General features: G+C 50.4%; 2 protein-coding genes across 2 annotated transcripts in view; one reads left to right on the top strand and one right to left on the bottom strand.

Annotated features, from left to right (window-relative positions):
* The window catches only part of NCAPD3 (non-SMC condensin II complex subunit D3), a 32,512-nt gene extending 18,137 nt beyond the window's left edge, over positions 1–14,375 (bottom strand). The window contains exons 1-16 of the mRNA XM_053996969.1: positions 14,314–14,375; positions 13,432–13,586; positions 12,820–12,982; positions 11,853–12,028; positions 11,592–11,765; positions 11,032–11,093; positions 10,685–10,772; positions 9,263–9,396; positions 8,515–8,587; positions 8,116–8,238; positions 7,720–7,972; positions 7,136–7,198; positions 6,876–6,959; positions 4,024–4,097; positions 1,872–2,006; positions 527–747 (exon numbers count right to left, since the gene is read on the bottom strand). Of these exons, the coding sequence (XP_053852944.1) occupies positions 527–747; positions 1,872–2,006; positions 4,024–4,097; positions 6,876–6,959; positions 7,136–7,198; positions 7,720–7,972; positions 8,116–8,238; positions 8,515–8,587; positions 9,263–9,396; positions 10,685–10,772; positions 11,032–11,093; positions 11,592–11,765; positions 11,853–12,028; positions 12,820–12,982; positions 13,432–13,586; positions 14,314–14,374 (2,039 nt within the window). The 5' untranslated portion in view covers position 14,375. The remainder of the gene's footprint in view (positions 1–526; positions 748–1,871; positions 2,007–4,023; positions 4,098–6,875; positions 6,960–7,135; positions 7,199–7,719; positions 7,973–8,115; positions 8,239–8,514; positions 8,588–9,262; positions 9,397–10,684; positions 10,773–11,031; positions 11,094–11,591; positions 11,766–11,852; positions 12,029–12,819; positions 12,983–13,431; positions 13,587–14,313) is intronic.
* A 302-nt stretch (positions 14,376–14,677) lies between these two features.
* Positions 14,678–25,356, top strand: VPS26B (VPS26 retromer complex component B). Its single transcript, XM_053997073.1, has 6 exons — positions 14,678–14,987; positions 18,672–18,828; positions 19,901–20,065; positions 20,830–21,005; positions 21,641–21,783; positions 22,405–25,356. Exons 1-6 carry the CDS (start codon positions 14,765–14,767, stop codon positions 22,549–22,551), a joined length of 1,011 nt encoding a protein of 336 aa, XP_053853048.1. The 5' UTR covers positions 14,678–14,764; the 3' UTR covers positions 22,552–25,356.
* Positions 25,357–25,993: the final 637 nt, after the last annotated feature.

Here is a 25,993-nt window from a genome sequence, read left to right as displayed (position 1 = left end):
ATTCATGTGCTATCAGTGCATCCAGCATGGGATGTAACAAAGAGCATTTCAGTCCAGGGAGAGAGCACAGGTAACAGGAGCAGCAGGTGAAAACACCTGACACAAAACAAAGAGGAATTCTCCTTGTCCATGCTCATCAGCCCTGTCCTGGGAGCTGGCAGGGCAACACAAGCACCTCAGCATGGTAGTTTCCATCCCCAGAGTGATACTGAGGCTCTCAAGCAGGGAATTTAAGCAGCTTCAAAGAAATCCTTGAGAAAAATTTGGTTTCTTGTCCTTGCTCAGCAGACAGCACGTGCATTTTAACAGTGTGTGTGTGTGAGCTGTGGCACCTCATAGTCTGTGGCCACACAGGGAATGAGAACACGAAGTCAGACTCTTATCTTAGTCCTCAGTCAATAGGTATTTTCATTCTGTAAAGGAAAAGTTGTGTATTCTAATGGGATTAAAAGTTAAAAAAAAAAAAACCTGTCTGGGTTTTATCCCTGAATGTTAACACAGGCAGGAGAGGGAAAAATGCACTTACCTCAGCTCCTGGCTTTCTGAAGACAACAGGGAGAGCAGATCCCACGCCAGCTCCTGCCTCCCATCATCACTCCTGGATTTATGGTAAGGTTTTATGTGCTGCAGCAAGAGCTGATCAAGGCAATCCAACGCTTTTTCTTGGACAGAGCTTTCTGCATCCATCACCACAGGCACCACTCCGTTCAACCAGGCCTTCTGCACCAGGACATTGCTGTGCTGGGACTGAGAGAAACACATTTTTAAATCATTAGGGGATCCCAAATGCATGGATAAGACCAGCAGAGGCCTCCAGGTTCAGCTACAAACTTTGCAACTTGAATTTTAATCAAGCCCAGCAGTGTGGCAGCAGGTGGGACAGGGAAACTCAGCATCACAAGGTCTTTAATCATCTCTATGATAAATACCTGGAGTTTCTGCTAAAGTACTGCAACACTTTGTTTTGAGACTCTATAAAGAATTATAACAGGTTTGCAATAAGGCTGTACAGCAGATGATTTAGCACTAAAAAAAAAGAGCTTTGCTTAATATAAACCCTGTGCTCCAAGCCTGAGTTACAAACCCTTTGTGAATAAATAGAAAAGAAAGAAAAATATAGCATTGCTATCATCCACACATTACATCTGAAAGTGATTCAGGGCTTTTTTTAACTTGAGAAGGCCAGCAACATAAACATTTTCTTCATGACACATAAATCAACAGCCAGAAAAATCAGTGTTTCCAACAGTTGGAAGCACTCTGCATAAATCACAAGTAGGTATCAGAGTGAGTCATGACTTCCGAGTCAAAAGGTAACAAAAAGAATTAGAGCAGCCTAAAATGCAACTCCCAGAGTGAATAGCTGATTGGTGAGGTCCCTCCTGCTCTACACCCTCCGGGGTGTGGCAGAATTCCCATTCCCCTTGAAGCCTTAGGATTTTAGCTTTTATATTTTTCAAATCCTGTACTGCTTTAGGGTATAACTCCAAACTCCATAGAGCGTCAGCGACTGTTCTCCTGTTTTATTCAGACAAAACAATCCCTCCAGGGCTCTAACTCAAGGATACCTGACTGTCTCAGGCCCCAAAAAGCAAAAACAATAGTGAATTGTGGAGGAGCAAACTGAGGGAATACTTCATTACCTGAAAGTGTAATTGCAGAATTAACCCCTGATGTGTAAACGGACCAAACTCATAATTGTGTGAAAAACTTGTGATCATCATCCACCCTGGGTGCAGCCTCTGGGAGGCTCTGGCTGCCCAAGGTGTACCTGGTTAATAAATCCAATAAAATGGGCATGTGTTAACCCATGTATTTATGTCCACGCCGTGTACCCTCGGTGCCAGCAGCCGCCCCCAGCCCGGCCTCACCAGGAGCAGCTCGGTGATGGAGTGCAGCGCCTGCTTCCGCACCGACACCGCGGGGTCCCGGCAGCGCTCCCGCAGCACGCCCAGGTCCTCGGCCGTGCAGGGCATCACCCCCTGCTTCAGGATGCTCACAAACACCTGCCAGGCAAACAGCAGCACTCAGTTGCATTTCAAAGCTCCCACACAGGGTTCGTGTCAGAGCCCAGCACACCCCTCTGGCTGCCCTGGCTGGCTCCAGACCCTGGAGGGGGTTTGGAGACCTTGACACGAAGTCAAAAACACCTGTGGCTTTGATTTTAGCCCATGGAAAAAGCTGCCAACTCTGTGTGAGGAATTACAAGCCACAAGGGTTTGAGTAGTGTGGTAGTTGAGTTAACACAGGGTGAAAAAGTAGAATTTTGGGGTTTTTAGAATGAAGTTCAGGGGGACAAGATGGAGGGATTCGGGCATGTCCTGACCTCCTTCTCCTTCTCCTCCATGTCTTGCTGTGCTGGTGACACTTTTCTGTTGGTTTAAGGCACAGACACACTGTCCAACATCAATGACAGACATTGGCACGTTATTGTAACCACGGCACACGGAGTTTTTGGTATAAAATGTGAACAGTGCCCTGAGGGCAGACAGAATGCCATGGCCGAGCTCCTGGACAGAGCTCAGCAGGGCAGAGAGAGAATGTTCTAGAGAAGGGAAAATAAACAACCTTGAGAAGCCGACCCTGCACATTCAGACTCCTCCTTTGGCTGCACGGGCTGGGAAATGAGGACTTTTACACTCTTGGGGTCACCTCAACACCACAGACCCCAAGAGGTTCCCATCTATATTTACATCTGCAAGCTGGTTGGTTGGATTTGGAGCAGAACTCAGTGAAAAGGGTTTGAGTTCCATTCTGGTGTTGCCATTTTCACTGATCATCACAAGCTACATGCATTCTACTTGTGGAACTTTCTTGGGGGCAGCTTAGAAACAGGAGGTCAAAAAAGCCCTTGTTCCTCCCCACTGCTTTGCAGCCTTCAAAATGTTTTCATTAATTATGGCAGGAACACCTTAACCAGACAGAATTACTGAACTAACAGGCATCTCAGTGCACTTGATATTTGGAACAATTTTAAGGAGGGAAATTGGGGGTTCAAACCCAGCTGATCCTACCTAGACCCCCGCTGTCCTATTTAGGCTCTAAGTTCCTGTTTCACAAGAACACAGTCGCCATGAACTTCCTTCTTTGTCCCCAGATCCCCTCCCATTCTGGACCTCACTTAGGGTGTTGACCCAGCATTTAGGTTCATGCCAGGGGCACTGGGTGGCAAAGCAAAAATACAATTTACCCCCCACCAACGCCAGCCAGAGATTTATCACACCCAGAGTGAAGCGGCACATTAACGATTCATGAATGCTGGGCACAACCAGAGATGGCAAATGAATCAGAAAACATCATTCCAGTCACTGCTGCTCTGGAACAGCAGCTGGAGAGGGAGAATGTCACAATTTCCCCTTGAAAGTAATGTGCCTCTTGTATGAGCCACAGTTTTTACTTCGTAATAAGGAAGAGGGATTTATTTTTATTCTTAATCAGAAAGCATTAAAATGTGAATTGCAAAGCCCTAACTGGGAAGCTCAAATCAGTGTGTGAATTGAGGGGGAAGAGCTGGGGTGACGAGGACTAACGGAGGAAGCAGCAGACACCTCTTTTTTAAAACAAGGAAATTTCCATTGAAGCTCCTCTCTTTAAAAGCTAATGACTTCATTAAAGAAATGAGCAGCAAGGAAAGCAGCACAGAGCTCAAAAAGAGGCTGGATATAACCTAATCCCTTTGCTAACAAGGTCAAAACAAACTAAGCAGCTAATATGCTTCAGTTTAGGAGGAAGTCTCTTAATTGAAATGCCTATTGACATTTGACAAGAACCTCTCCTCGCAAATGACGGAATAACAGAATGCCAGCAAGGGTACTAGAGAAATTTCCATCATTATGCCTGCATTATTTACTTATCAGGAGCTAGTAAACAAGATCTTAAATGCCTTTAAGGCACTCTGCAGGGAGAGCAGGAAGCTACAAGTGGGCAAAGTGACAGAGTTTGCAGCAAAGCTGTGGCCTAATTAATTATTTAACAATTCTGGGTAATCACTGAGAACAGGCAAGGATGCAAACCCCATCCTACCTGCAGAGCAGATTTCCTCACGTTGGTTTTCTCATCTCCAGCTCTCACTCTCAGCATGGCCATGACTTCTTTTTCTATCCAAAATGAGGACAAAAAGGAATTACCCCCACAAAGAAGGAATTATCCCCAGCACCAGCTGGAACCACACAATCCCAGGATGGTTTGGGTGGAAGGGACCTTAAAGCCCATCTTGTCCCACCCCTGCCATGGCAGGGACACCTTCCACTGTCCCAGGGTGCTCCCAGCCCATCCAGCCTGGCCTTGGGCACTGCCAGGGATCCAGGAACAGCCACAGCTGCTCTGGGCACCCCGTGCCAGGGCCTCCCCACCCTACAGCAGCACAAACTCAAGGCAAAAACAAACCCAAATGGTTCCCCAAAAATTGCAGAAGGACTGAACAAAGCACAGTTAAAATCACCCAGAACAATCCAGAACGAGGCATAAGCCAGAAGGAAAAACAAACCCAAACCATTTCCCCACTTCTTTCATTTGAAAGCTCATCTTAATATATCACAAAAGAAAATGATGGAACAAATTACTTGAGACACACAGGGAAAAAAAAAAAAAGTTAATCTGTAATTTCTGACCTCTTCCTTTGTCTATACAAAATATGTCAGGCTACCTTCAGAGTCTGAGAGCTCAGCAGATGAGTCAGGCACAGTCTGGGGCTCAGGTAACCCTGGTACCTGTGGAAGAGCTACCTGGGCAGAGCTCAGACAAAAGGAGCCAACACAGAGCCAGGGGAGGCTCTGCAGAGCTCAGAACACCCACAACCTGCTGGGAGTTTTGCCTCAGAGCTGCACACAGCAGCAAGCACTACTGTATGAGCTGCTGTGTGCTACAGAGGGAACATGACTCCGTTTGGTAACTCCTCGAGGCTGCAGAATGGCAGCTGCAAAGAACCACCTCAGAGTCTGCAAGGAAACCAGAACACATCTCTCTTCCTTGGATGCCATGTTAGGGCTCAAATTTTACTCTGCACAGCCATATTCATACTTATTTCTGCACGTTGGCAGGGAAAAAATACATCATCAAGGCATTAAGTTATTAAATGACACACGACTGAATACAAAGATCAGTTATTTCTCACATTTTGAATCACTGGGCTATTAACTGGCCATAAGGACTTGAAGCATTTTACCATGGCTTTTAAGGTTTTTATTTATTACTGTTTGTCAGATTTCCCAAAGATATGCCAAATTTGGAGATCTGTTACTTAGAGATTCACATGGACATCCATCCTGTTGCCATTAAAAATAGGATTAGTCACAGGGAACTAAGCAAAACTAGCTTAAAAATACATTTTTACCAAAAGGAAGCAAAGGGACTTTGATCTGGGCTTTCTTAATGGGCAGCTAAGTGCAGTTCCATCCTCCTCCCAAGAGCACAGAACCTTTCCCCTGCAAGATTTTGCTACTAAAATAATCCAGTCTTGTGAAGGCAACCAAATAATCACACTTTCACATTGATTTTTCTGGTGTAGAAAAGAGTGTTTGTGGGGGGGGGGGGGGAACCAAACAACAAAACAACCAAAATTCCCAAGTTTTCAATGGCTGAGAACTCCCAAGGGAAGGGAATGTTTGATGCTGGTGGGCAGAGGGAATTCTGCAGTGCACACCTCACCTTGCAGGTTATCCCCACCCTTCTTATCTCTGCCCTTGAGCACTGAGCATGTTCTGACTATCCCTGGCTGAGGTTTATTTATTTTGTAAAAGAATTGAGCTGTTTGGTCTTCAGAGGAGTGCAAAATTAGCTCAGGCATAAGCCAAGCACAGGCATGGGCCAGACAGCTTTGCTAATGCACCTTGACTGCCTCGGAGAGCCCTGGATTCCAGAATCCTCTGGAGCTCCAGACAGTCTTTTTTCATTCCAGCCTTTTCTTAATTTGTTTTGCCAAGTGCCAAGTGTGAGCTCAGCTGGGTATCAGAGACAAACCCAGGCATCCTCTGGCACGAGGAGCCTGCAACTAAACAGGGAATTCACAATACCTCGAGTGGCCTGGAGGCCTTTTCTATCTGAGGGAGCAGATGAAGGAAATTTATCAGCAGAGCGTGTTTGAAAAAGGGAGCTTTCACTGGAGGGAGATTGGAGCCTGGCTCCTGGAGATAGGGAGGGAGATCCCATGCGAGGAGCAGCGTGGAACAAAAGCACCAGTGCAGGATGTGAGGCAAGCAGAGAATTGAACTGTCAGCAGTTCAAGGGAGGTGAACAGCAAGAACTGAGAGTGCAGATGCTGGCAGGGGCCGAAAGGTTAGGGGGAAAAGCTTTTCCACACAAGAGGAAAAGAGAGGGAGAGCTTTAAAGGAGGAACATCCCGGCCACAAAAGCCAACTTGCATGGTGATTTCAGGCTATCAACATTTGAGAGGCAGCTTGGCATGCTGCACCAGGACATTTCGTGTGACACTCTGCTTTCAACCTGATGCTGCAGAGAAACAGATCCTTGCCTACAGAACAGTGCTACACAAAGGTGCTGGGCTTTACACAGCAAAATATATCAGTTCTTTGTGCACTGGAGCAAGAGATTTAATTACCCTGAAATTCATGGAGCTACAAGTGTTACATTCCACATAAATTACAATTTGGGAAGAATAAATTACCTGCTTCTCAACAAGTGTTGCCACCACATTAGTACCACCAGACATGTGCATTTCAGGATTAAATGTATTTTTCAGACTTGAGTGGGAATAGTGTTTCTTTATGGCGATTCCACCCCCTTCATCACCCCTAAGTGTTTTGTAACAGCTTTCTCCACTTCCTTTGAGAAATGGACAATGAATACACTTCAGAAAGTCTGATTTCAATTAAGGCTTTGAATGCTTATCTGGAAAGGTTGCTCTAATTCTGACATACCATCAGGCCCAGCAGTGTCACTGCTGTCTGTCAGCTCAACAGCTCTGAAAGTTGGTAAGGTCTTCAGTGGATGGTTGGACACAGCTGAAAGAAAAGACAAAAGCTGAGGAATAATAAAGGCATACATTCACCTGGCAAGAAGATGGTTCAGTGTTAAACAGAGAGTCTCATGCATGCCCTGGTTTAACAGATACACGTATTTTTAGGAAATGGCATGCCAAGAAAAGCCTGAGACTTACTGGAAAGGAATGACTCTATACCTTCTGCACTGACTGTCACGCTCGCAGTGTTTGTGTTTGCTTCCAACACTGTGTGGACAGAGGCTGCCAAAAAAGAGAAATAAAAAAGGAAATCAAACAAAGTATTTTAACTCTGGATATCCTGCCATTCCAAATTTTCTTTGGGCGAGCAATCTAACCGTGGGATGCCCTGTGCAGGCTCTGAATTGTGCCATCTGGCCTTCAGCACACCTGAGGGAGCTTGGAATGCCAGTCACGAGCAGAACAACTTAGCAGAAGCAAAAGGCAACTCAAGATTTAATCAGCTGTCAGGCAAGAATGAACTGCCTTTTTTTTTTCCCAATGAGCAATTTCGGTTGTCTGTAAACATCCTTCAAAGGGACCTCGCAGAGGAATGTCTTTAGAACTGATACATGAGAATAAATCCCTTCCAAAGATAAGGCCTCATAAGTAACAAGGCTCATGAATTACTGCTCATTATGACACGGTACGCAAGGACTCTGTGTGCCAGTTTTTAAAGCTCCTGACAACTCCTACCTCCCAGCAATTATCCCCTTGAAAGTTCAAGAATGATTTTCATTACCTCATGTGCCCACAATACTCACAGCTCTGTAGCAAGTCCTGAATGCTCTCCAAGGTAGCAGCAGCTTTCTTTTCGAGACAATAGGCAAAGCTGCTGAGAGCTTTGCTCCGCACCACGGGGGCTTTGTCTGAGCACCGGCCAAACACCATGACCTGCACTAAAAACTTGTGCTTTAGGAAACTCTGATGATCCCGGGACAAGGAGCTGACTGGGCTCCTCTCTGGCAGCTCCAACAAAGCCAAGGCTACATCAAGAGCAAACACTCTGTAGGAAACCTGCAGGAAGAAAAAGCACACGAGGTGCTCTGTTAATGGAAGTGAACACGGAGTTTTCTTGCCTCTGGGTACCAGCAGTGACAGAGCTATTCAGTGCTGAGATTGAACCCTTCACCTCCAAAGCATCAAGGAGATGCACTTACTTTGGTGAGTGAGTATTTATAAAGCCAAGCGAGGAATTCAGCGAACTCCGCACAGGGGAGTTTGTCCAGCAGGGTCACCAGGGCCTGGGCAGCGTAGGTGCGATAATCAGCCTTGTCTGGGACCTGAAAGACAAGGCAAGGGCACCCTGTGATAATTCACTGCTCTGCTCTCAATGCCAGAAAGGCATTTCAGGGCTTAAGAGAAGTATTTTTTAATTTAATGAGCTGCTCAGGTTCAACAATAATGAGAATCATCACAGCTTCCTCAGTCACTACTTCACCATCACACGTTTTCATTCCTTAGAAAAGATGGTGAAAACAGATTTCCTAAACTACTAAGGATATTCCAATGTATCCACACGAGTTCTCCAGCTCCAGAAGCAGCAGAGCTTGGCATACCTTGGTACAGATATGTTGGAGCAATATTCGCAGAACAGGATAAACAGCTTCTTTCAGCTCATCTACCAGAGAACTGCACAGGAGAGAGAGAGAGAAGCAGAATTTAACAAAGCTGGTTTACAACAGAGGAAAAGTCAAGGACATTCCTTTTGGAATGCATTTGAGGAGTTAGGTAAAGTGGCCATGATTCTGGACTCATGAGTGCAGCAGGATATGCTCAGAGAACCATCCTTACTTTCCACATTAACCTGGCTTTGCAGGCACAAAATAATTTCTTCCCATACTTTTGTAACAAGTAGAAGGGTAACATGAAAAGCTTCTTTGTTCTCAATCTACTTTTATATGTTGTCTGGGGATCTCTGCACAAACTACACTTCCAACAACATGGATCCCAAACAGGGGGAATAAACACAGGCAAAGCATATCATTAAGCAGGAGAGAGCAAGAACTGTGGAGGAACGAGCTCCATGTTAATCTTTCACTTCCTTCACAATTCTCTGTAGTAAAACACAAGAGCTGAAAAACTGACACAAAGCAAAATACAGAAAATGGGTCCTTTCCACAGCACCTTCTTCCCCCTCTGCCAGCAAGCTCGGTAAATTCCCATTCCAGACATTTTAATTAAGCCTCATTTGCACAAACAACTTCAAAGCCTGTGCCAGTTTGTCTCATCCCTTTATCACCTCAACAGCAAAGCAAAGGCATGCCAGAAGAAAGGAGCAGCCACGCTCAGAGCTCTGAATGTCACCTGATGAATTTCACAGCCTGGTTCCTGGCGCTGGTCACAGCTGATGTGATGGGAAGGGCCTCAAGCCTGGAACTCCCACTGCTCTCCACCATCAGAATGACACTGAGGAGTCGCTGGAACACACATCGAAGGGTCTGGAAAGAAGAGGTTATTGGCAGGCTCTCTTCCATGGATGGGCACTCGGGGGTCATGAAATAGTTGTGACTCAAGCTTAGAACCAAACAGCAGCACATGTGAAAGCATGACTCCTAGCAGACAGATTCCAAGGGGACACTTTCTAAATACACACAACATCTTTCCTGGTGATGTTCTCATGCAAGTTCAGCAAGGTCTCAGAAGGGCTTTCTGAAAGCATTAACAGCTGCCCTCCAAACAGGGCAAAGCCCCCCTTCAAAATCCCCTGTGGACTTGTTTTTTCTTCCAGAAACATTTGGCATTTGAGGAAACTCACTGGGTTTTGCATAGGAGGTGTCTTAAGCTAAATGTGTGTTTTGTACTTGAACTCTTGGAGCTGACTCCCTTGAATGTTTTTGGAACAACGGCTTGCCTCAAGACCCTGACATTCCCTGAGCAAGCAGGAGAAGCAGGGAAGATGAGGCAGGTCTGGGAAGGGGAATGACAACACCTTGCTGTCACCACAAATGCCAGCAGCTCCGAAAAGCTCATGCTGCACTGAGAAACCAAGGAGGCTGAAACACACAGGCCCAGGGCTGCTGGAGCTGGGCTGGCACTCAGGAATAACCAGGTTGGTGTGTACTCCAGGCTTTCCTGACTAGACAGCTGCTGACTCCAGCCTGCAGGCTCAGAACCAGCCCAGGGGGTCACACAGACTCCCAGCCACAGCTCGGACACACCCAACCTTCAGCAGCCCCACGCAGAGCAGCAGCACTCAGGTAAGTGGGAGATGCCCTGCTCTGCCTGCCAATTTAAACAAATAAAGATGGGAAGTTTCTGGCAGAACTGGCTGCTCCACGATCCCAGAGTGCTCTCTGAACAAGAACCAGCCCTGCTCAGCCTCACTGAGTGCACAGAGCACTGCACAGCCCAGCCCCTCACACGCTGCCAGGCAGTGCTGCAGCTCCATCTAGCAGGGAATCACAACATTCCAGGCAAAGGCAGCCACCTGGAACTCTCTTCTTTAAGGTTCAGAGGCCCAATGCCACTGCAGCTCTCCTTTGTTTTCAATTCATTTGCCATAAGAGTCAGCAGAGCATGGAATTCACTGCACACAAGAGCAGCAGCAATAAGGACTGGTGTGGAGAGAACCATCTTTGCTCTGACCCAGCAAAGATGGCACAAAGAGACAAACTGAAGTGAAAAGTAAAAACCACACAAGCAAAAATGACATGCTGAGAAGGAAAGAAGCTAGCACTCCTTTTCCATGCTGCTGTGAGGATGTCAAAGATTCTGTTTAACTTGTACCTTATCTTCTGTGCTGTGGAGAGGGGAGCAGAGCAAGTGAAGTCCGTAATAGGCCAGCTCAGGAATGTACTTGGCTTTATCAACATCCCTAAGGAAAGAAGGCAAAGAGATGTCTTCACCTCTCATCAGCATAACTGTGACTATTAAAAGAGCTCATTGACTGCAAAACATTCAATATTAACAAGATGCTGTTTGCTGTCAGCACATGGAACACATTCCAATTATCTTTATAAGAGAATTTGTCACTTTCATTTCTATATAAACAGGACAACAACACAAGCACTGAGGGCTTTGCTTGTTCAGACCATCATATAAACACTAAGAATTATTAAGAATTATTTGCTCACATGGCTGCTGAAAACTTGAACTCGTGGAGCACTGGCTCAAAGCTGGTCATCTCAACAAAGACCTGCAAGGGAAGAGAGCCAAGCTGAGCTCAGTCCCCTGAGGGGAGGATGTGCAGGACTGGGGTCACACCACCGGGTTTAACTTTCAAACACCTCCCTTGAAGCAGAACAAAAGCAGAGCCCAAAGCCCAGAAGCTCCCCCCAGGAACAAGTGGGGGCTGCCCCTGGATCCCTGGCAGTGTCCAAGGCCAGGCTGGACAGGGCTTGGAGCAAGCTGGGATAGTGGAAGGTGCCCCTGCCCATGGCAGGGGGTGGAATGAGATGGAATTTAAGGTCCCTTCCAGCCCAAATCCTTCTGATTCCAAGAACAAAACATTTGCAGGTGTTCAGCACGAGAGGCAGACACAGAGCAGGCGCTCTGCTCCCAATTTCCTTAATTCCCATCAGGGACCAGGTGACCAGGGAAGGCAGGGCTGTCACCTCCTCCATGTGGAGTGCTCTGCATCCCCAAAAAGTCTGTGTTAGGGGACATAAGGCTCATCAAGCTGGATCCTTCTTACCTGCACACAGTTCTGTATGCACTGAGGCTTTTCTTTTAGGGAGAACTTGGGCAGAAGTCTTAGGAAGTTTTTCAAAAGAAGGAAGATGGCATTGCGGACTTGGAGAAGATCTTCTGTTGAGAAGTAAACATTCTCATCATCCTCTTCCTTCTCCTCCTCCAACATCTCTTCCATCTATATTGGCAAAAAAGAGAAACAGCTTGCCAACAATTTCCTTATTACTAGGGATTTGTATCTGAAGAGATTGCACAGACATCTTACACTGGAGTTGTCATTCCTGCGTGGTTTCCCTTTCTTTCTGTTCCTTCTGGCATTGGGCTGAGAGCTCTGAGCGTGTGTCTTCTTCCTTTTCCTCATCTCTTGAGGCCAGCATTTTGTCAGGGCGTGAAGACATTTATCAAGCATCACTTGGTGGAATACCTGGTTGGCTATGCTGCCTGCCCAGAAAAGACAAACATCAGTTCTCTTCCAGACAAAATACAGAGAACATCAAACCATCTGAGCATCACGTCCCATCCCTGGAAGTGTTCAATGCCAGGCTGGAGCAACCTGGTCTAGTGGAAAGTGTCCTTGCCCATGGAATGAGATGAGCTTTAAGGTCCCTCCCAGCCCAAATCAGTTTGTGGTTCTATGATCTCTCCACAGGTGTCCCAGAGCCTAAGAAAGTTTAAGACAAGAATAAAGAGCTGCTTGAAGTGCACCAGGCAGATGCATCATCAGCAGTGACACATTCCTGCAGGATCACCAGCTGAATGACCCCTTCCACCATGGAGATCAGCAAAACTTCAGGGCATGCTGGAATACAAAAGGATCCAGCTGTGAACTAACCTGCTGGAAACACTCAGCTGCTGGTTATTTTAAACTGGTATTTTTGTTTTCACAAACAAACCCATCCAAATGTGCTGCACAGCGAAACGCTCCCCGCTTACAGAGCAGGAACAGGAATAAGCCCCTGCCTTGGCTGTCAAAGCAGAGGGACCTGCGTGGCTCCAGCACTGTGCAGGCTCCTCTGTCACCTTGTCACAGACCTGCACTGAGGCCACCAAACCCCTCTGTGACAGGAGGCCAGGCTGCCACCAGCCCGTGACACCGCTCAGCACTCACACCACGCTCAGTCGGCCCCCGAGGATTTCAGGGCCAGCCAGCACCACCACTGGAATTGTTACAAACCCAACCCTGCCTGACCTGTGCTGCCCCCAGCCGTGAAGAGGAACATTTCAAGGCTCACCTGGGATCTCCAGCAGCAGCAGGTAGAGCCCAGCTGAGTGCAGAGCAAACACCCTCTGCTGCACGTTGGCTCTTTTGTGCTGGCCCACGTGCACAAAGTGATGCAGCACGGCCACCAGGGCCTGGTGGGACAGGCTGTTCTCAGCAAAAAAGGTCCAGACATTCTGAGGCAAAACAGGGATAGTGAGGAATCCCATAATAACATGGATGTCCAAAACTAGCCATTATTTAGATTTTGAACAGGTGCCACCATGACAAACTCCCTATGTATTATATGTTTCAAAAATATAATACGCTATAATTATTATTTAATATTATATAATATAACATTCTATACAACACTTATATTAATTACACTGGTTAATAATCAAATCAATTAATTAAAATTAATAACTTGTAAATTATAGTGATTAATAATAATTATAATAACAATATATACACTTAATATTATGCTATGTTATATTAAAAATTGGGAATAGCTTCCTTCTGAAGCATTCCAGTACAGAGAGCAAGGACTGTTTGAATCGTTTTTGAATACATTGTGAATTTCAAGGCAAGACAGCCGTGAAAAAGAGAAAGTGAGAGTGGCTGGCTCAGTGTCAGGTGATGTCACCTCTCTGCTCTCCTGGTCCCCGGCAGCAAAGGGCGCCAGAGCGCTGTACAGGCGGGTAAAGGCGTTGAGCCCATCGGCCGTGATCTCCTCCGCTATCCAGGCATCCAGAGGCTCGGTCTCCGTGAAATCCATATCCCACACCGTGTCCACCCATACTGAGAGAAAAAAAAAAAAAAAGTGTTTATAAGCGCCAGGGGTGAGATTTCTCCGAAATACGCGTTTCACCCAAAATAAGGCTCCAACATAAACACGGAGTACCCAAATCCAGCGCGCCAAGGGCAGCAGCCGCTGTCAGTGTCAGGAGCCTCCCAATGCTCCCACCGCACCCCGGTGACCGGGGAGAGAACCGGGACCGGGACAGAGGGACCGGGACTGGCACCGGTACCGCGACACAGAGAACGGGGAGAGAGAGATGGGGACAGAGAGACCAGGACACAGACTGACACCAAAATCGGGACCGGCACACAGAGACCGGGACCGGGACCGGAACAGAGACCCGGACAGCGACCGAAACCGGGAGCAGGACCAAGGCAGGACTGGGAAGGCGACAGAGACCGACACCGGGACAGAGACGGACACCGGGACAGAGAGAGAGAACGGGAGAGAGACAGAGACCGGGACAGAGACCCGGACGGGGACCAGCACCGGGACAGAGAGACTGGACAGAGAGCGGGACCGGGAAACGGAGAGACCGAGAGGCACAGCGACCAAGAGCGGAAAAGAGGTCGGTAAGCCGGCCCCGACCCTAAACCCGATCCTGGCCCCGGCCCCAAACCTCGTCCTGGCCCCGGCCCTAAACTCGATCCTAACCCCGGCCCTAAACTCGATCCTAACCCCGGCCCTGGCCCTGGCCCTGGCCCTGACCCTGCTCCCGGCCCGCACCTGCGGCCAGCTCCGGCAGCCGCCACCGGCCGAGCGCGCTCCGCAGCCGCTCCGCCGCCATCGCGCCGCCGCCGCCCGGCTTCGAACGCGCCAATGGCGGGCGCGGGGCGGCGCGGGCCAATCGCGGCGGCCGCCGCTGCCCCGGAAGGAGCGGGGCGGGCGCGGCCGGGGCGGGGCGGGGCTGCGTGCGCGGTGCGCGGTGCGCGGTGCGCGGTGCGCGGTGCGCGGTGCGCGGTGCGCGGTGCGCGGTGCGCGGGTCCCGCCGCCGCCGCCCCGGCAGCGCTGCCGCATTGCGGCCCCCCCGCGCCGCCGCCGCCGCCGCCGCTGCCGCCCCGGCCCCTGCCCCTGCCCCGGCGGCGCCGCCGCCGCCCCGCGCAGCCCCGCCCCGGCCGCGATCCGCCAGCGGGGCCGCGGGGTCCGCCCGCGCCGCCCCGCGCCGCATCCCGGGACCATGAGCTTCTTCGGGTTCGGGCAGAGCCCGGAGCTGGAGCTGGTGCTGAGCGACGCCGAGAGCCGGCGGCGGGTGGAGCACAAGACGGAGGAAGGCAAGAAGGAGAAATACTTCCTCTTCTACGACGGCGAGACCGTGTCGGGGCGGGTGGTCCTCACCCTCAAGAACCCCAACAAGCGGCTGGAGCACCAGGGCATCAAAGTGGAGTTCATCGGGCAGATCGGTGAGCGGGGCGGCCTGCGGGCCCGGGTATCCCTTCCCGCTGCCCCTCGTGGGTGCCGGGATGCCGCTGGTGCCGGGGTCCGGGGAGGATCACTGCATCCCACAGGTGCCAAGGGGCTGGGAAGCATTGCTGAACCCCGTGGTACTGAGATCCCTGCGGTGCCAGGGATCCAGAGAGCATTGCTGGTGCTGAGGGTCCAGGGGGCATCACTGCATCCCATGGTAACTCACTGGTACCGGGGGTCTGGGGGCATTGATTTGCCCCACAGTGCTGGGATCCCACTGGTACCGGCAGTCTGGGGGCATTGCTGTGCCCCACAGTGCTGGGATCCCGCTGGTACTGGGGTTCTGAGGGCATTGCTGTGCCCCATGGCACTGGGATCCTGCTGGCGTGGAGCAGGTTCCGCTCGCTCCCGAGTGATGCCCGGCTGCACGCAGCATTCCCACAGCTGCTGAACATTATTCTGCCCTCCAAGCTGGGCAGCCTGGCCTGTTCTCCAGGCTAGAGCCCTGGCAGAAGGAAGGGCATTCCAGTCCTTTTCCAGGTCATTGTTCTCCTGTCCTAATTTCTCGCTTCTGCTCGGTCACCAGTTTCAGCTGCGAGCTGGGCATGCTTCGGTTCCGTCCTGCAGCTGCAGGTCAGCCCAGACCTGCTGCCAACGCCGGCTGCCAGGCCCTGCTCCCCAGGCTGGCTGTCCCTGCTCCAGGAGCTGCCTGCCTGCTTCCCTCGTGTGCCTGCTGATCCTCTTAGGGATGCTGAGGGTGCTGATGGGGTGGCTTTTGTCCTTATGTCCCTTTTACCTGCGTGGATCACCTTTCCTGAGGCTCGCAGGCTCACCTTGGCTGATCTCACCTTCTACTCCATGCGTCCCTGCACGGTTGGTCGGGTGGCTTCAAGTTGTTCAAAACTTGTGGTTATCTGTGCGTGTAACCAATTCAGGTTTAATATTTCCTGCTGTCGTAGGGGAAAGGCAGCTGCCACACCCACTCCTTCCTCGGAGCGGAGCTGTCCCTGCTCCACGGACCTTCCTTGAGCCCCACAAGCCAAAATAAGTTCAGGATGTTCCTTCCCGGTGATGTGGCTGCCTACAAGTCTCTGTGCTTGGCTCTAAACCCCAAAATCACTGCTGGAGCCAGGGGCCTGCAGCCTTTGCATTGCAAATCGTGTGGTGAGGGAACACGAGCAGGAGATTTCCCACCCAACCCCATGCTGCTGCTTGAGTTTTATCAGCTTTGCTTGTGCCTGACTCTGGTTTTTGGAAGGGAAGGGAGTGTGTAAATGATGGAGTGTAGGTGAGGCTGTTCACCAGGAGCTGGGGTATGAGTTCCTATTGATATGGTTCCCAGTGGAAATTAAGCATGAACTTTGTTTTCTGCTCCACTGTCTCTGCTGTGCTGCCTTGCCTGCAACTCATTCCCTGTTTTGGAAGACTTCTGAGCCATGCCTGCATGGAATTACTGCTTTGTATGCACGTTATTGCCCAAGCAGGGTGTGTTAGAACTGCTGTGGCTGCACATCAGTCCTTATGCCCCTCAGGGCTTTTAGATAAATCACTGAAGTTTGTATCACTAATTGCACTTCTCAATGCTTTCCATCTTGTATTCTGACTTCTTGCTGCCATGAGGTCAGCGTGGAGGTGAGACAATTTAACAGGCAGGGGGACTGGGCTGTGAAGGAGCGATGTTTTGCAGGGAAGATGCTCCAGAGCAGGTACCAGAGGCCAGACTGAGAGTGCTGGGTCCTGCCTGCTCCCAGGTGAGCACAGAACCCATTCCAGATGGTTTCACCTCTAGTGGCTGTGGCCTGAGCAAGCCAGTGAAATGTTGGCAGGCTATTTTCTCAGTCTGGAAACCTTATAGCTCTGAAAACCTGAAATTACAGCTTATACCTGTTTGACAGGCTGGAGTGTGGGAAACATCACTCTGCTAAAGGCTTCAGGGTGCCAAACATGACCTTCTGAGGTAGCAGAGAGCTCAGTGCACTGACATCTGCCTCCCCTTGCTTTTTTGATTTGTGCCTCCTGCATTGTGTGCCACGATGGTCTGGGCTGACTCCTCTATTTCTGTGGCTGGTTCCTCTTTTTCTGTTGGCACGTGGCTTCTCCCTGTCACATCAGCAAGCACTTTCCTCTCAGTGGACACACAGATTCAGTGCACAGAGAGAGGCTTGGTTATTTATGTCACCTGCCCAGCCTAAAGGGCTTGGTGACATTTGCTGTTGTGCGTAAGTGAGGGGAGCTCTAGTGCCAAAATTTCCATTAGAGAGATAAGGTGAGCAAAGGGCTGTGAGAAACAGGCATCACTTAAAAGCTCATCGTGCATCTCAAGGAGGGCTGAACTGCAGTTCCTGGGCACCTCTAATACCTCTGAGGAGCCTCCTCTGCACAGTTTAGTGCTGACACTGAGCTTGGGGAGTGTGATTGTGTGATGACTTAGTTTTTTGTTTCCTCATCTGAGCAGAAAGGCTTTGCCTTGGGAAGGGCTGTGTGGGTGTCCTGTAGGCACAGGCTCACACGCAGGGCTGGGAAGGGCAGGTTTCATTGATGGGTTTGGGTAATCCCAAGCTGCTCATGCAAATTGCAAAGTTTTAAGGGTTTTGTTGCTTTGTCTTGAGGCAGAAAACTCGGTGGAGGTGTGGAGGATTGCTTTCATTAAGTGAGGAAACCTGTAGTTTCCCGCTGACGTGGGAGGGTTGTGGGGAAAAGCGAGGCAATGCTGGTCACTTGAGCTGGTTTGAGCAGTGCTTCCAGAGGTGAGAGCTCTTCCCTCACCGTGCTCACGTGGCCATTAATGTGTTATCCGTGGGCTGGAGGAGCAGTGGATTCAGCTGCCTCCCCACACACAGGGTGGTTGTGCAGCAGGATCAACACTGGCATTTATTCCCTGCTGCAGCTCAAGGCCTCTCAAGCTCTTTGCTGTCCAAGGATAAGCAGGAGCAGTTGGAATCATCGTGTCCCCTCGGTTTTGCTCTGTCACTGTCTGTTCCAGACAAGCAGTGGTGGTTTTTCCTCACAGTGGCAATGCTTTTGGCCTGGAATACAGTGCAGAAAATTATTGGGAGGGTTTGCATGAGCTACGAACCGTATTTAATATTGATTATAGGTGACTTGTGTCTCCCCAGGGTGTTACACTGCGACACGAAATAACTCACAGAAGCAGGCTAGATGTAAAAGGAAAGAAAAAGAACTCAAAAAAGCCAACTTTATTTTATGACTCTACTATATATACAATAGTAAAAGTGACAGTGGATTGGAGGGTGAAACTGCCACCTCTCCAATCACACTAGGCAAACCAACACTCCATCAGTTCTCTCTACCCACAAAGAAGAATGCAAAACAATCATTATTTACATGAACATGCGTGAGAAAACTTAGCTGAAATATATAAATATCAAAAAGCATAAGAACTTTTAGAAGAACTTTAAAAATCTTAACAGAACAAAGCAACACGAAGGCAGGTTCTTGATTTATTGTAGTAAAGGAGGCTGTGTGGACCTTTTCCTTCCTGTTTCAGGGAGGAAAGTTGTGGGCTGCACCTGGCTCTGATGGAGAGCAGGGAACAAGTGCAGTTCCCCTGGTAGGTTCTGTGAATGGTGTTGAAGGGAGGAGTGACCTGGACAAGAGAGTTGCTGAAAATCTCCTGTGTCACGCGGGGTTAAGCTTAACCTGGATTTCCATTTTCCTAGAACTCTACTATGACCGAGGGAACCACCACGAGTTCGTGTCCCTGGTGAAGGACCTGGCCCGGCCTGGGGAATTCACTCAATCTCAAACATTTGACTTTGAGTTCACACACGTGGAGAAACCTTACGAGTCCTACACCGGGCAGAATGTGAAGCTACGGTGAGTCCCTGCCCTGGCTGAGCCCAGTTCTGCTCTTTGTCAGTGCTGATATTCACTCTGATGGTGCATAACTCCAAATTAATTCTGGGGCCTGAGTTGTAAAAGGCTGCCTTTGAGGTCTTTACTTTACAAGCATGCAGCAGGCTCTTAATGGAACTTGTTTTTCCCGTTTTGAGTGACAAGAGAAATCAGCCCCTTTTGAATCAAATGCTTGCTAATTTATTTGATAATTCAAAAAATCAAAATAAACTGTTTGATTTAGTCTCCAGTGGGGATATTTTTGCTGTAATCAGTCTTGTCAACTTTAATTGTGCTCTGTATGCAAACAGATGCTTCGCTTGTGCCTTGTTCATATGTTAGAAATGATTTTTCACATCAAGGCACTCAATCGACTCAAAATCCTTTCACTGCCTTCAAAGTGGGGGTTGGAAAAGCCTGAGATCTGCACTGGAGGTGTGGCTGTGCAGCCTGATGTAATCTTGCAAAAGGGCAGTGGTTTTGACATGTTCCTTGGATGCCCAAAACGGGGCTTAGGTAACCCGGGCTCGCAAATGCTTGGAAGCTGAGAGGAGCCTGCTTTTCCATCCGAAAATTCCCTTCTGCTTTTCCACTGTGGGGTGTTGGCTGCTCCTGGGGCAGGTACACATAAAGAGCTGGGGGCTCCTTTGCTGTGGGTTTATTTTGTTCAGACCTGGACTAAAAAAGAGCAATGTAACAGCAAATGACACGGGAAGAGAAGCTTCCTTGCTGTTCTGCTTCCTTGTGACAATTCTTTGCTTTCCCTTGGACATTCCCCATTCCCTGTTCTTGAAATGCTGGCCCTTCTCTCAGCTGTGCGTGAGCTGTACTGAGCTCCTCACCTTGCCAAGGAGGAAGTTCCAAGCTTCAGTGGGGAAAAGGAACTTTCTCAGTGGGCCTGTTGAGTTGATCACACGTTTTATTTAGATTGGCAATCAAACGCGTTTCAGCTCTTGACATGGATCTGTGTAGTGAGGCTGCTTGGATAGTGCAGCCCAAGCCCCCCAGCCCCTGTCCCTGCTGTGACCCTGATGGGAGGGGACTGTCCCTGCAGGTATTTCCTCCGTGCCACCGTGAGCCGCAGGCTGAACGACGTGGTCAAGGAGATGGACATCGTTGTGCACACCCTGAGCACCTACCCCGAGCTCAACTCCTCCATCAAGATGGAAGTGGGCATCGAGGACTGCCTGCACATCGAGTTCGAGTACAACAAGTCCAAGTGAGTGCCTCAGGAGCAGCTGGGGGCTCTGGGCACCCACCTGCTGGAGGTTTCCTCCAAGGAATTCCATGCCCACGTGCTCCAGAGAGGCTGGGAGACAGCTCAGATCCTCCCTGATCCATGGGTTCCTCTCCTTTCCCCGTACCTCTGGATCAAGGAGTGGGAAGCAGTGGCTGTGGTTCACTGAGCTTGGAACACAGCATGAAATTCTTGCTGTAACTTCCCACTGCCTGTATCCTCAGCCAGATCAGTACTTCCAGGTGTCTCCAAAATGCAACGTTTGCTCCTTTCCAGGCAATACAGCTGAAGTGGGAATTAAATCCAGCAAACAAGTTGGAAACTTTTAAAGTACTCTCAGTGCATCTTTCCCAGCTGGTGCTGGCAAATCTCCTTGCAAGTGGTGCTTGGTCAGAGGTTGGACTCGATGATCTCAGAGGTCTTTTCCAACCTAAATGATTCTGTGACTTGGGCTGATTTAGTTGATCTAAAATACTGAGTTTGGAGCCTTTGCTCTTACAGGGGTTTCTTGCAGATATTCGGCCTGAAGGGATGTTTTTAATTTACCTGCTCGTGCTAAATGTTCTTGTGGGTTTCCAAAAGAGCAGAGGATGGAAATGAAGGGCTGGTTGCTGCTGGGAGTGGCTGGTTTGCCATCTGCTGGGGATGAGAGCAAAGTGCTTGCCCAGCAAGTTCCTGCTCGTCAACCCCAGCCCTGCTGTGCTGCACAGGGTTTGATCCTGGTGTTTCCTCCCCTCTCGTGCCAGGTACCATTTAAAAGATGTGATTGTGGGGAAGATCTACTTCCTGCTGGTGCGGATCAAGATCAAGCACATGGAGATAGACATCATCAAGAGGGAGACGACGGGCACGGGGCCCAATGTGTACCACGAGAATGACACCATAGCCAAGTACGAGATCATGGATGGGGCACCTGTGAGAGGTGAGAGGGCACAGGAACCCCCAGGATTGCTCTCCTGGAGGATTTTGGGGTGGGAATAGGACTCTTGAAGTATCTTCTGTGTGCTCAGCATCCTGTTCCATTGCTGTGGGCTCAGAGCAGGGGATTGATCTGATCCCCTTCCTTCTCCAGTGTGATGAGGGGCAGCTAAGACAGAATCAGTTGCAATGACTTAATTCTTTTGATGAAACAGTGGCAGAACCAGCTATAAATTCACAGTTGGCATGGGCCAGCAGTGGCATTGCTGCAGCTCAGAGCAGAGGTGGTGTTCTTGCTCTGTGCCAATCTCCTGTGCCACTGTTCCTTTGCCCAGCAGAGTCACCTGCTAGAGAAAATGTCACCTTACTCATTTTTTCCTGCAGTGCTGTCTTGATGCAGGTCCCAAAAGAGTCCTGTGCTGTTAGAGTGGAGCTGGAATAGCTGTCAGCAAGGGCAGGATCTGGCTGAGGACCGTGCATGCTGGTTTCTGGAGGGAGTTGAGGTCTTCTAGCTCATGTTAGTCTGCTTGTGGAAACGGTGACAAAGGTTGTGGCCGTGTGAGTTTGTGTTTTGCTGCTGCTGCTCTCCTGGTTTCTGTCTGCATCCTGTCTGTGCTGACAGCTCTGTGCCCTTTCCAGGGGAGTCCATTCCCATCAGGCTCTTTCTGGCTGGCTACGAGCTGACTCCAACCATGAGGGACATCAACAAGAAGTTCTCTGTGCGTTATTACCTCAATCTGGTGCTGATCGATGAGGAGGAGAGACGCTACTTCAAGCAGCAGGTGAGAAACAGAGCTGCTGTTCTCTTGGACCTGTGCCTGGTTGGTTGGGATGCTTTTACAAGGACCTGCTGGGAATTTGGGATTCATCACATGGAAGGATGATCTAGAACAATGTCCATGCAGGTCAGGTGTGTGTGGTGGCGAGGAGGAAAGTGCCTGCCTGGAATATCTTTTCTGCTCGGTGGTGGAGCTTCTGTGCTTCACCTTATCAGTGGCACTAGGACAGAGGTGCTGTGGATGTCCTCTGTGTGCCCAGACCCCAGAGACAGAGGTGCTATGGATGTCCTCTGTGTGCTCACCCCAGTGGTGGAGCTTCTGTGCTTCACCTTATCAGTGTCCTAGCACTAGGACAGAGGTGCTGTGGATGTCCCCTGTGTGCCCACCCCAGCTACAGAGGTGCTGTGGATGTCCCCTGTGTGCCCAGACCCCAGAGAGGAGCTTCCTACCCAAATTTCAGGCAGGCTGCCCTGCCGGGTGTGTCCCGGCTGTGGGTGGAACACCGAGCCTGGTTCACCCTGCGGGGCTGGGTGGGGCAGCAGAAGGTCTCAGCAGAAGGTCTCAGCAGAAGGTCTCAGCAGAAGGTCTCAGGAGCCCTGACAAGCCTTGCCTGTGTCCCCACAGGAGGTGGTGCTGTGGAGGAAAGGGGACATCGTGAGGAAGAGCATGTCCCACCAAGCTGCCATCGCGTCGCAGCGCTTCGAGGGGACGTCCTCGCACGGCGAGGCCAAGCCCCCCGGGCAGCCCGCCGAGAACAACGGCCGGCAGTGAGGCCGGGGGGCGCCGGGAGCCCCCCCAGCACAGCGGCACCGACAGGAGACGCTCAGAGACTTCACAGAAATAAATACCCGGTTTTGACTTCATTCCTTTCTTCGAAGGACTGGCGGGGTGGGATGGGGCGGGAGGGCTCGGCCAGCTGGAGCTGGAGGTGCCACGGCGCTTCCCAATCCATCCGTTCCTCCGGAGGCCGGGCCCGGCTGATGGAGGCAATGCCCGGGGGCTGCGGGGCTGCCTGATCTCCTCCGTGCCCCCAGAGCCTCGGCCTGGCAGGGAAGGAGAGAGCAAGCGAAGGCCCAGGCTGCCGTGTGGAGGGTGCTTTGGGGCTCTGTAGGATGGATGTTTTTCTTGCCTTTCCGAAATCTTGCCCGGGGAAGACGGCCCGGTGACGAGCTGGATGCTGGAGGAGGGATCAGAGACTGCGGCGTGGCCTGCTGGAAATCTTGTGGTGTCATCCCCTCGCTGCTTCCCCTTCTTCCTCTTCGTGCTGGCGTTGGATTCCTTGCCACAGGCAGTTGGATGCTGGAGGTGACTCAGCCCTGGGACTGCCACCCAGCCACGTGGAGCACGGGCAGGGCCGTGCTGTGTCCCACCAGGAGCTGTGGCTGGTAGGAGGGAGTGAGATGTGGCTACAGGAGGAGGTGGCATGGGGTGGGCAGAGCGGTGATGGTCCCAGTGCTGCTGGGTGGGCAACAAGTTGGGGCAGGAAGGCTCCTGGCCACGAGCTGTGCCTTCCTAGTCTTGTCCCAAGATCCACACTCTGGCTGCTGCTCTCGTGCAGCTCCCAGGTGCTGCTGCAGGGAGGTGTAGAGAGCAGCTCTTGGGGGCTCTCCTGTGGATGGATTTACTGCCCTGCCCGTGTCTGTGTCCTCGGGACAGAGCAGGCTTTGTGTGGGGATGGACAGCAGTGTGGGGACACGAGCGTGTGGTCTGGTTTGCTGCCTCGTGCCTGCGGGATGAGGGTTAGTGGGGACAGAAGGTGGATGCAATTGGTGTGGGAGGCTCAAACAGGCCTGTGGGGGCTGCTGGAAGGAGCCAAGCAGCACCTGGAAGGGTGGCAGAGCTCTGATTCCAGAGACACATTCCTGAGGCCTGAGCTGAAGTCACCAGCGAGGTCTGGTGAGCATGCAGTGAAGGGAGAACCTGAATGTGGGTTTTCTTTTTTAAAATAAGCTGCTTTTAGCCTTCAGCTAAGTAGACTCATGAGAACATTCCCAGAAGGAAGTCACTCCTCCATTAAAAATCAGATGTGGCTTTGTAGATTTGACTGACTGGGTTTGGAGAATGTCCATCCTGTCCAGCTGCCCTTCACCAAGCAGGGGGTGAGACCTCCTACCCGAGGGGGAGACCAGCCTGCACTGAGTGCTGGGATATGAGCTCTGTCAAGTGGGATTTGTCTGGATTTCCCTGAGTTTGTGGCTCGCTAGTTTGTCCAGCTTCCTTTTGGCTCTGGAATCAAGCTTCTCTGTCCTACAGCTGAACGTAGAGCAGGTGTCCTGCAGCTGGGAAATGGAAGTTTCTGCTTTGTTCAGTGCAGTGCTGGTGGAGGGAGTGGGGCTGGGGTGGGAAGGGGAGCTTTTTCTGTAATGACAGCTACTGTATTTCAGTGATAAATGTGTGTTTCTGCTTGCCAAAGTAAGTTATCTTTCCCTCACCACGTGTAAGGTTGTGGTTTTTAGTAGAGCTGGCCAGTCTCGCTCTGTAGAGGACACTAATGCTCTCAACTCTGCTGAATGCTCGTGTCACCCCCTGGTGCTGCTGTGCCCCACTGACGACGTGGCTTGCTTGTCCCCCCACGGGGAGCCTGTGCCACGGGCTGGGGCCGTGTCTTGCCAAGGCTGGAGCAAGAGCTCGCTGCAGACAACAACCACCGAGGGCTGGGGGCCTCTGCCATGGCAAAGGACCCTGGATGTCACTTGGGACACTCCTCCCTCCCTCCCTCGGGGGGACTGGCTGTGCTGCAGCCAGGCACAATCCTCTAGGGACAAGTGAGGCTCCTTTGGGAGCTCCTGGGAATAGCAAACTGTTCTTCAATGGCCGAGCTGAGCACAGCAGTGCCCTTGCAATCTTCTTAAGCTTTCCTTCAGCTCCCTCCTTGCCTTTATTCCTTTATTCCCTTTATTCCCTTTATTCCCCTGGATTGCAGGCCGTGTGGTAGGAAAGAAGCCCCCTGGATGGAGATGCCTCTGCATTCCAGGAGTTTTTTTTCTCCTGCCTGGCTGGGTGTGAGATCATTGCCTGGGGCTGTAAGGAGATGGCTGTTCAACAGCTGTTCATCATTCCTGGAGGGTTCCTTAGGAAAAGGTGCATGAGCCTGTACATTGATTTGGGAGATTTTTCCTACCTTGTCCCCTCTCCCCCGTGTCCCTGCGTGTGGAACCAGAATTCAGAAATGTCCCCATTTTTACTGACTCTGATGGACCATTCAGCCTGTTAGCCACTGGGCCCTGTTTGTCTGGGGTGGAGCAGATGTGCTGAGCATCCTTGGAGAGAAGCTGGGGCCACTGCAGGACAAGGTACTCTAGAGCAGTGTTTTGTTGGCATGTCAAGGGGCAGATGCTGCTCGAGCAGTCCTGTCCCCCTGAGCTGGTGGTTCTGTGCTGTACTTGGGTCATTCCCTCCCTCCCTCCCAGGCAGAGGGGAGTGGGCAAGTACCAAACCAAGCAGTGCAAGTTGTAATTAAGCCTCTGCTGTGTTTACATGTTTCTTAATTCGTCGTCTTTTCAATGGCTGTATTTTAAAACTTGGGTTTTTTTGTCTCTCCAATTAAAAAGAGCCAGCCCTGGCTGTCAAATGCTGTGCACGAGTTTGTCTGATGTTTTATATTGGGTTGGGTTGGGTTTTTTTCTGTGGTATGAGGAGATTTTTCTTTAAAAGTGCCACAGCTCTCCAAACATGCTGGAAGAGTTTGTCCTTTGTTATCTTTATAAATCCTTGGTCTTTCTTTAAGCTGTGTCACTGCTTGGCAGCTGTGCCTGGTGAAGGACCCATGTGGCTTAAAAATTAGCAGGCTGGCTTTATTTTCTTCCATTTCCCTGATGTCAGAGCTAAAATAACGTGGGAACTTTTGTACCTGCGGGAAGTTCACTGTGATCTGCTTTGTGTATCCATCTCCAGAGACACTGTTTACAACAGCATGCACTGAGAGGACAAGGGGGAAAGGCTTCAAACTGACAGAAAATAGTTTAGCTGGGATGTTGGGGAGAAATTCCTCCTGATTGTGTGGCTGCCACATCCCTGGAAATGCCCAAAGCCAGGCTGGACAGAGCTTGGAGCAACCTGGGCTAGTGGAAAATGTCCCTGCCCATGGCAGGGGGTGGAATGAGATGATTTTAGTGTCTTTTCCAACCCTGGCTATTCAATGATTCTAAATTTTCTGGTTCTAGACAGAACTCAGGGATTCCTTCCTGCAGAAAAATGTCCCTCTGCAGTACAT

Source organism: Vidua macroura, chromosome 22 (genome assembly GCF_024509145.1).
Source record: "Vidua macroura isolate BioBank_ID:100142 chromosome 22, ASM2450914v1, whole genome shotgun sequence".
Classification (NCBI taxonomy): domain Eukaryota; kingdom Metazoa; phylum Chordata; class Aves; order Passeriformes; family Viduidae; genus Vidua; species Vidua macroura.
Note: the sequence above shows the minus strand (reverse complement) of the source record. Positions and strands in the feature narration are given on the sequence as shown.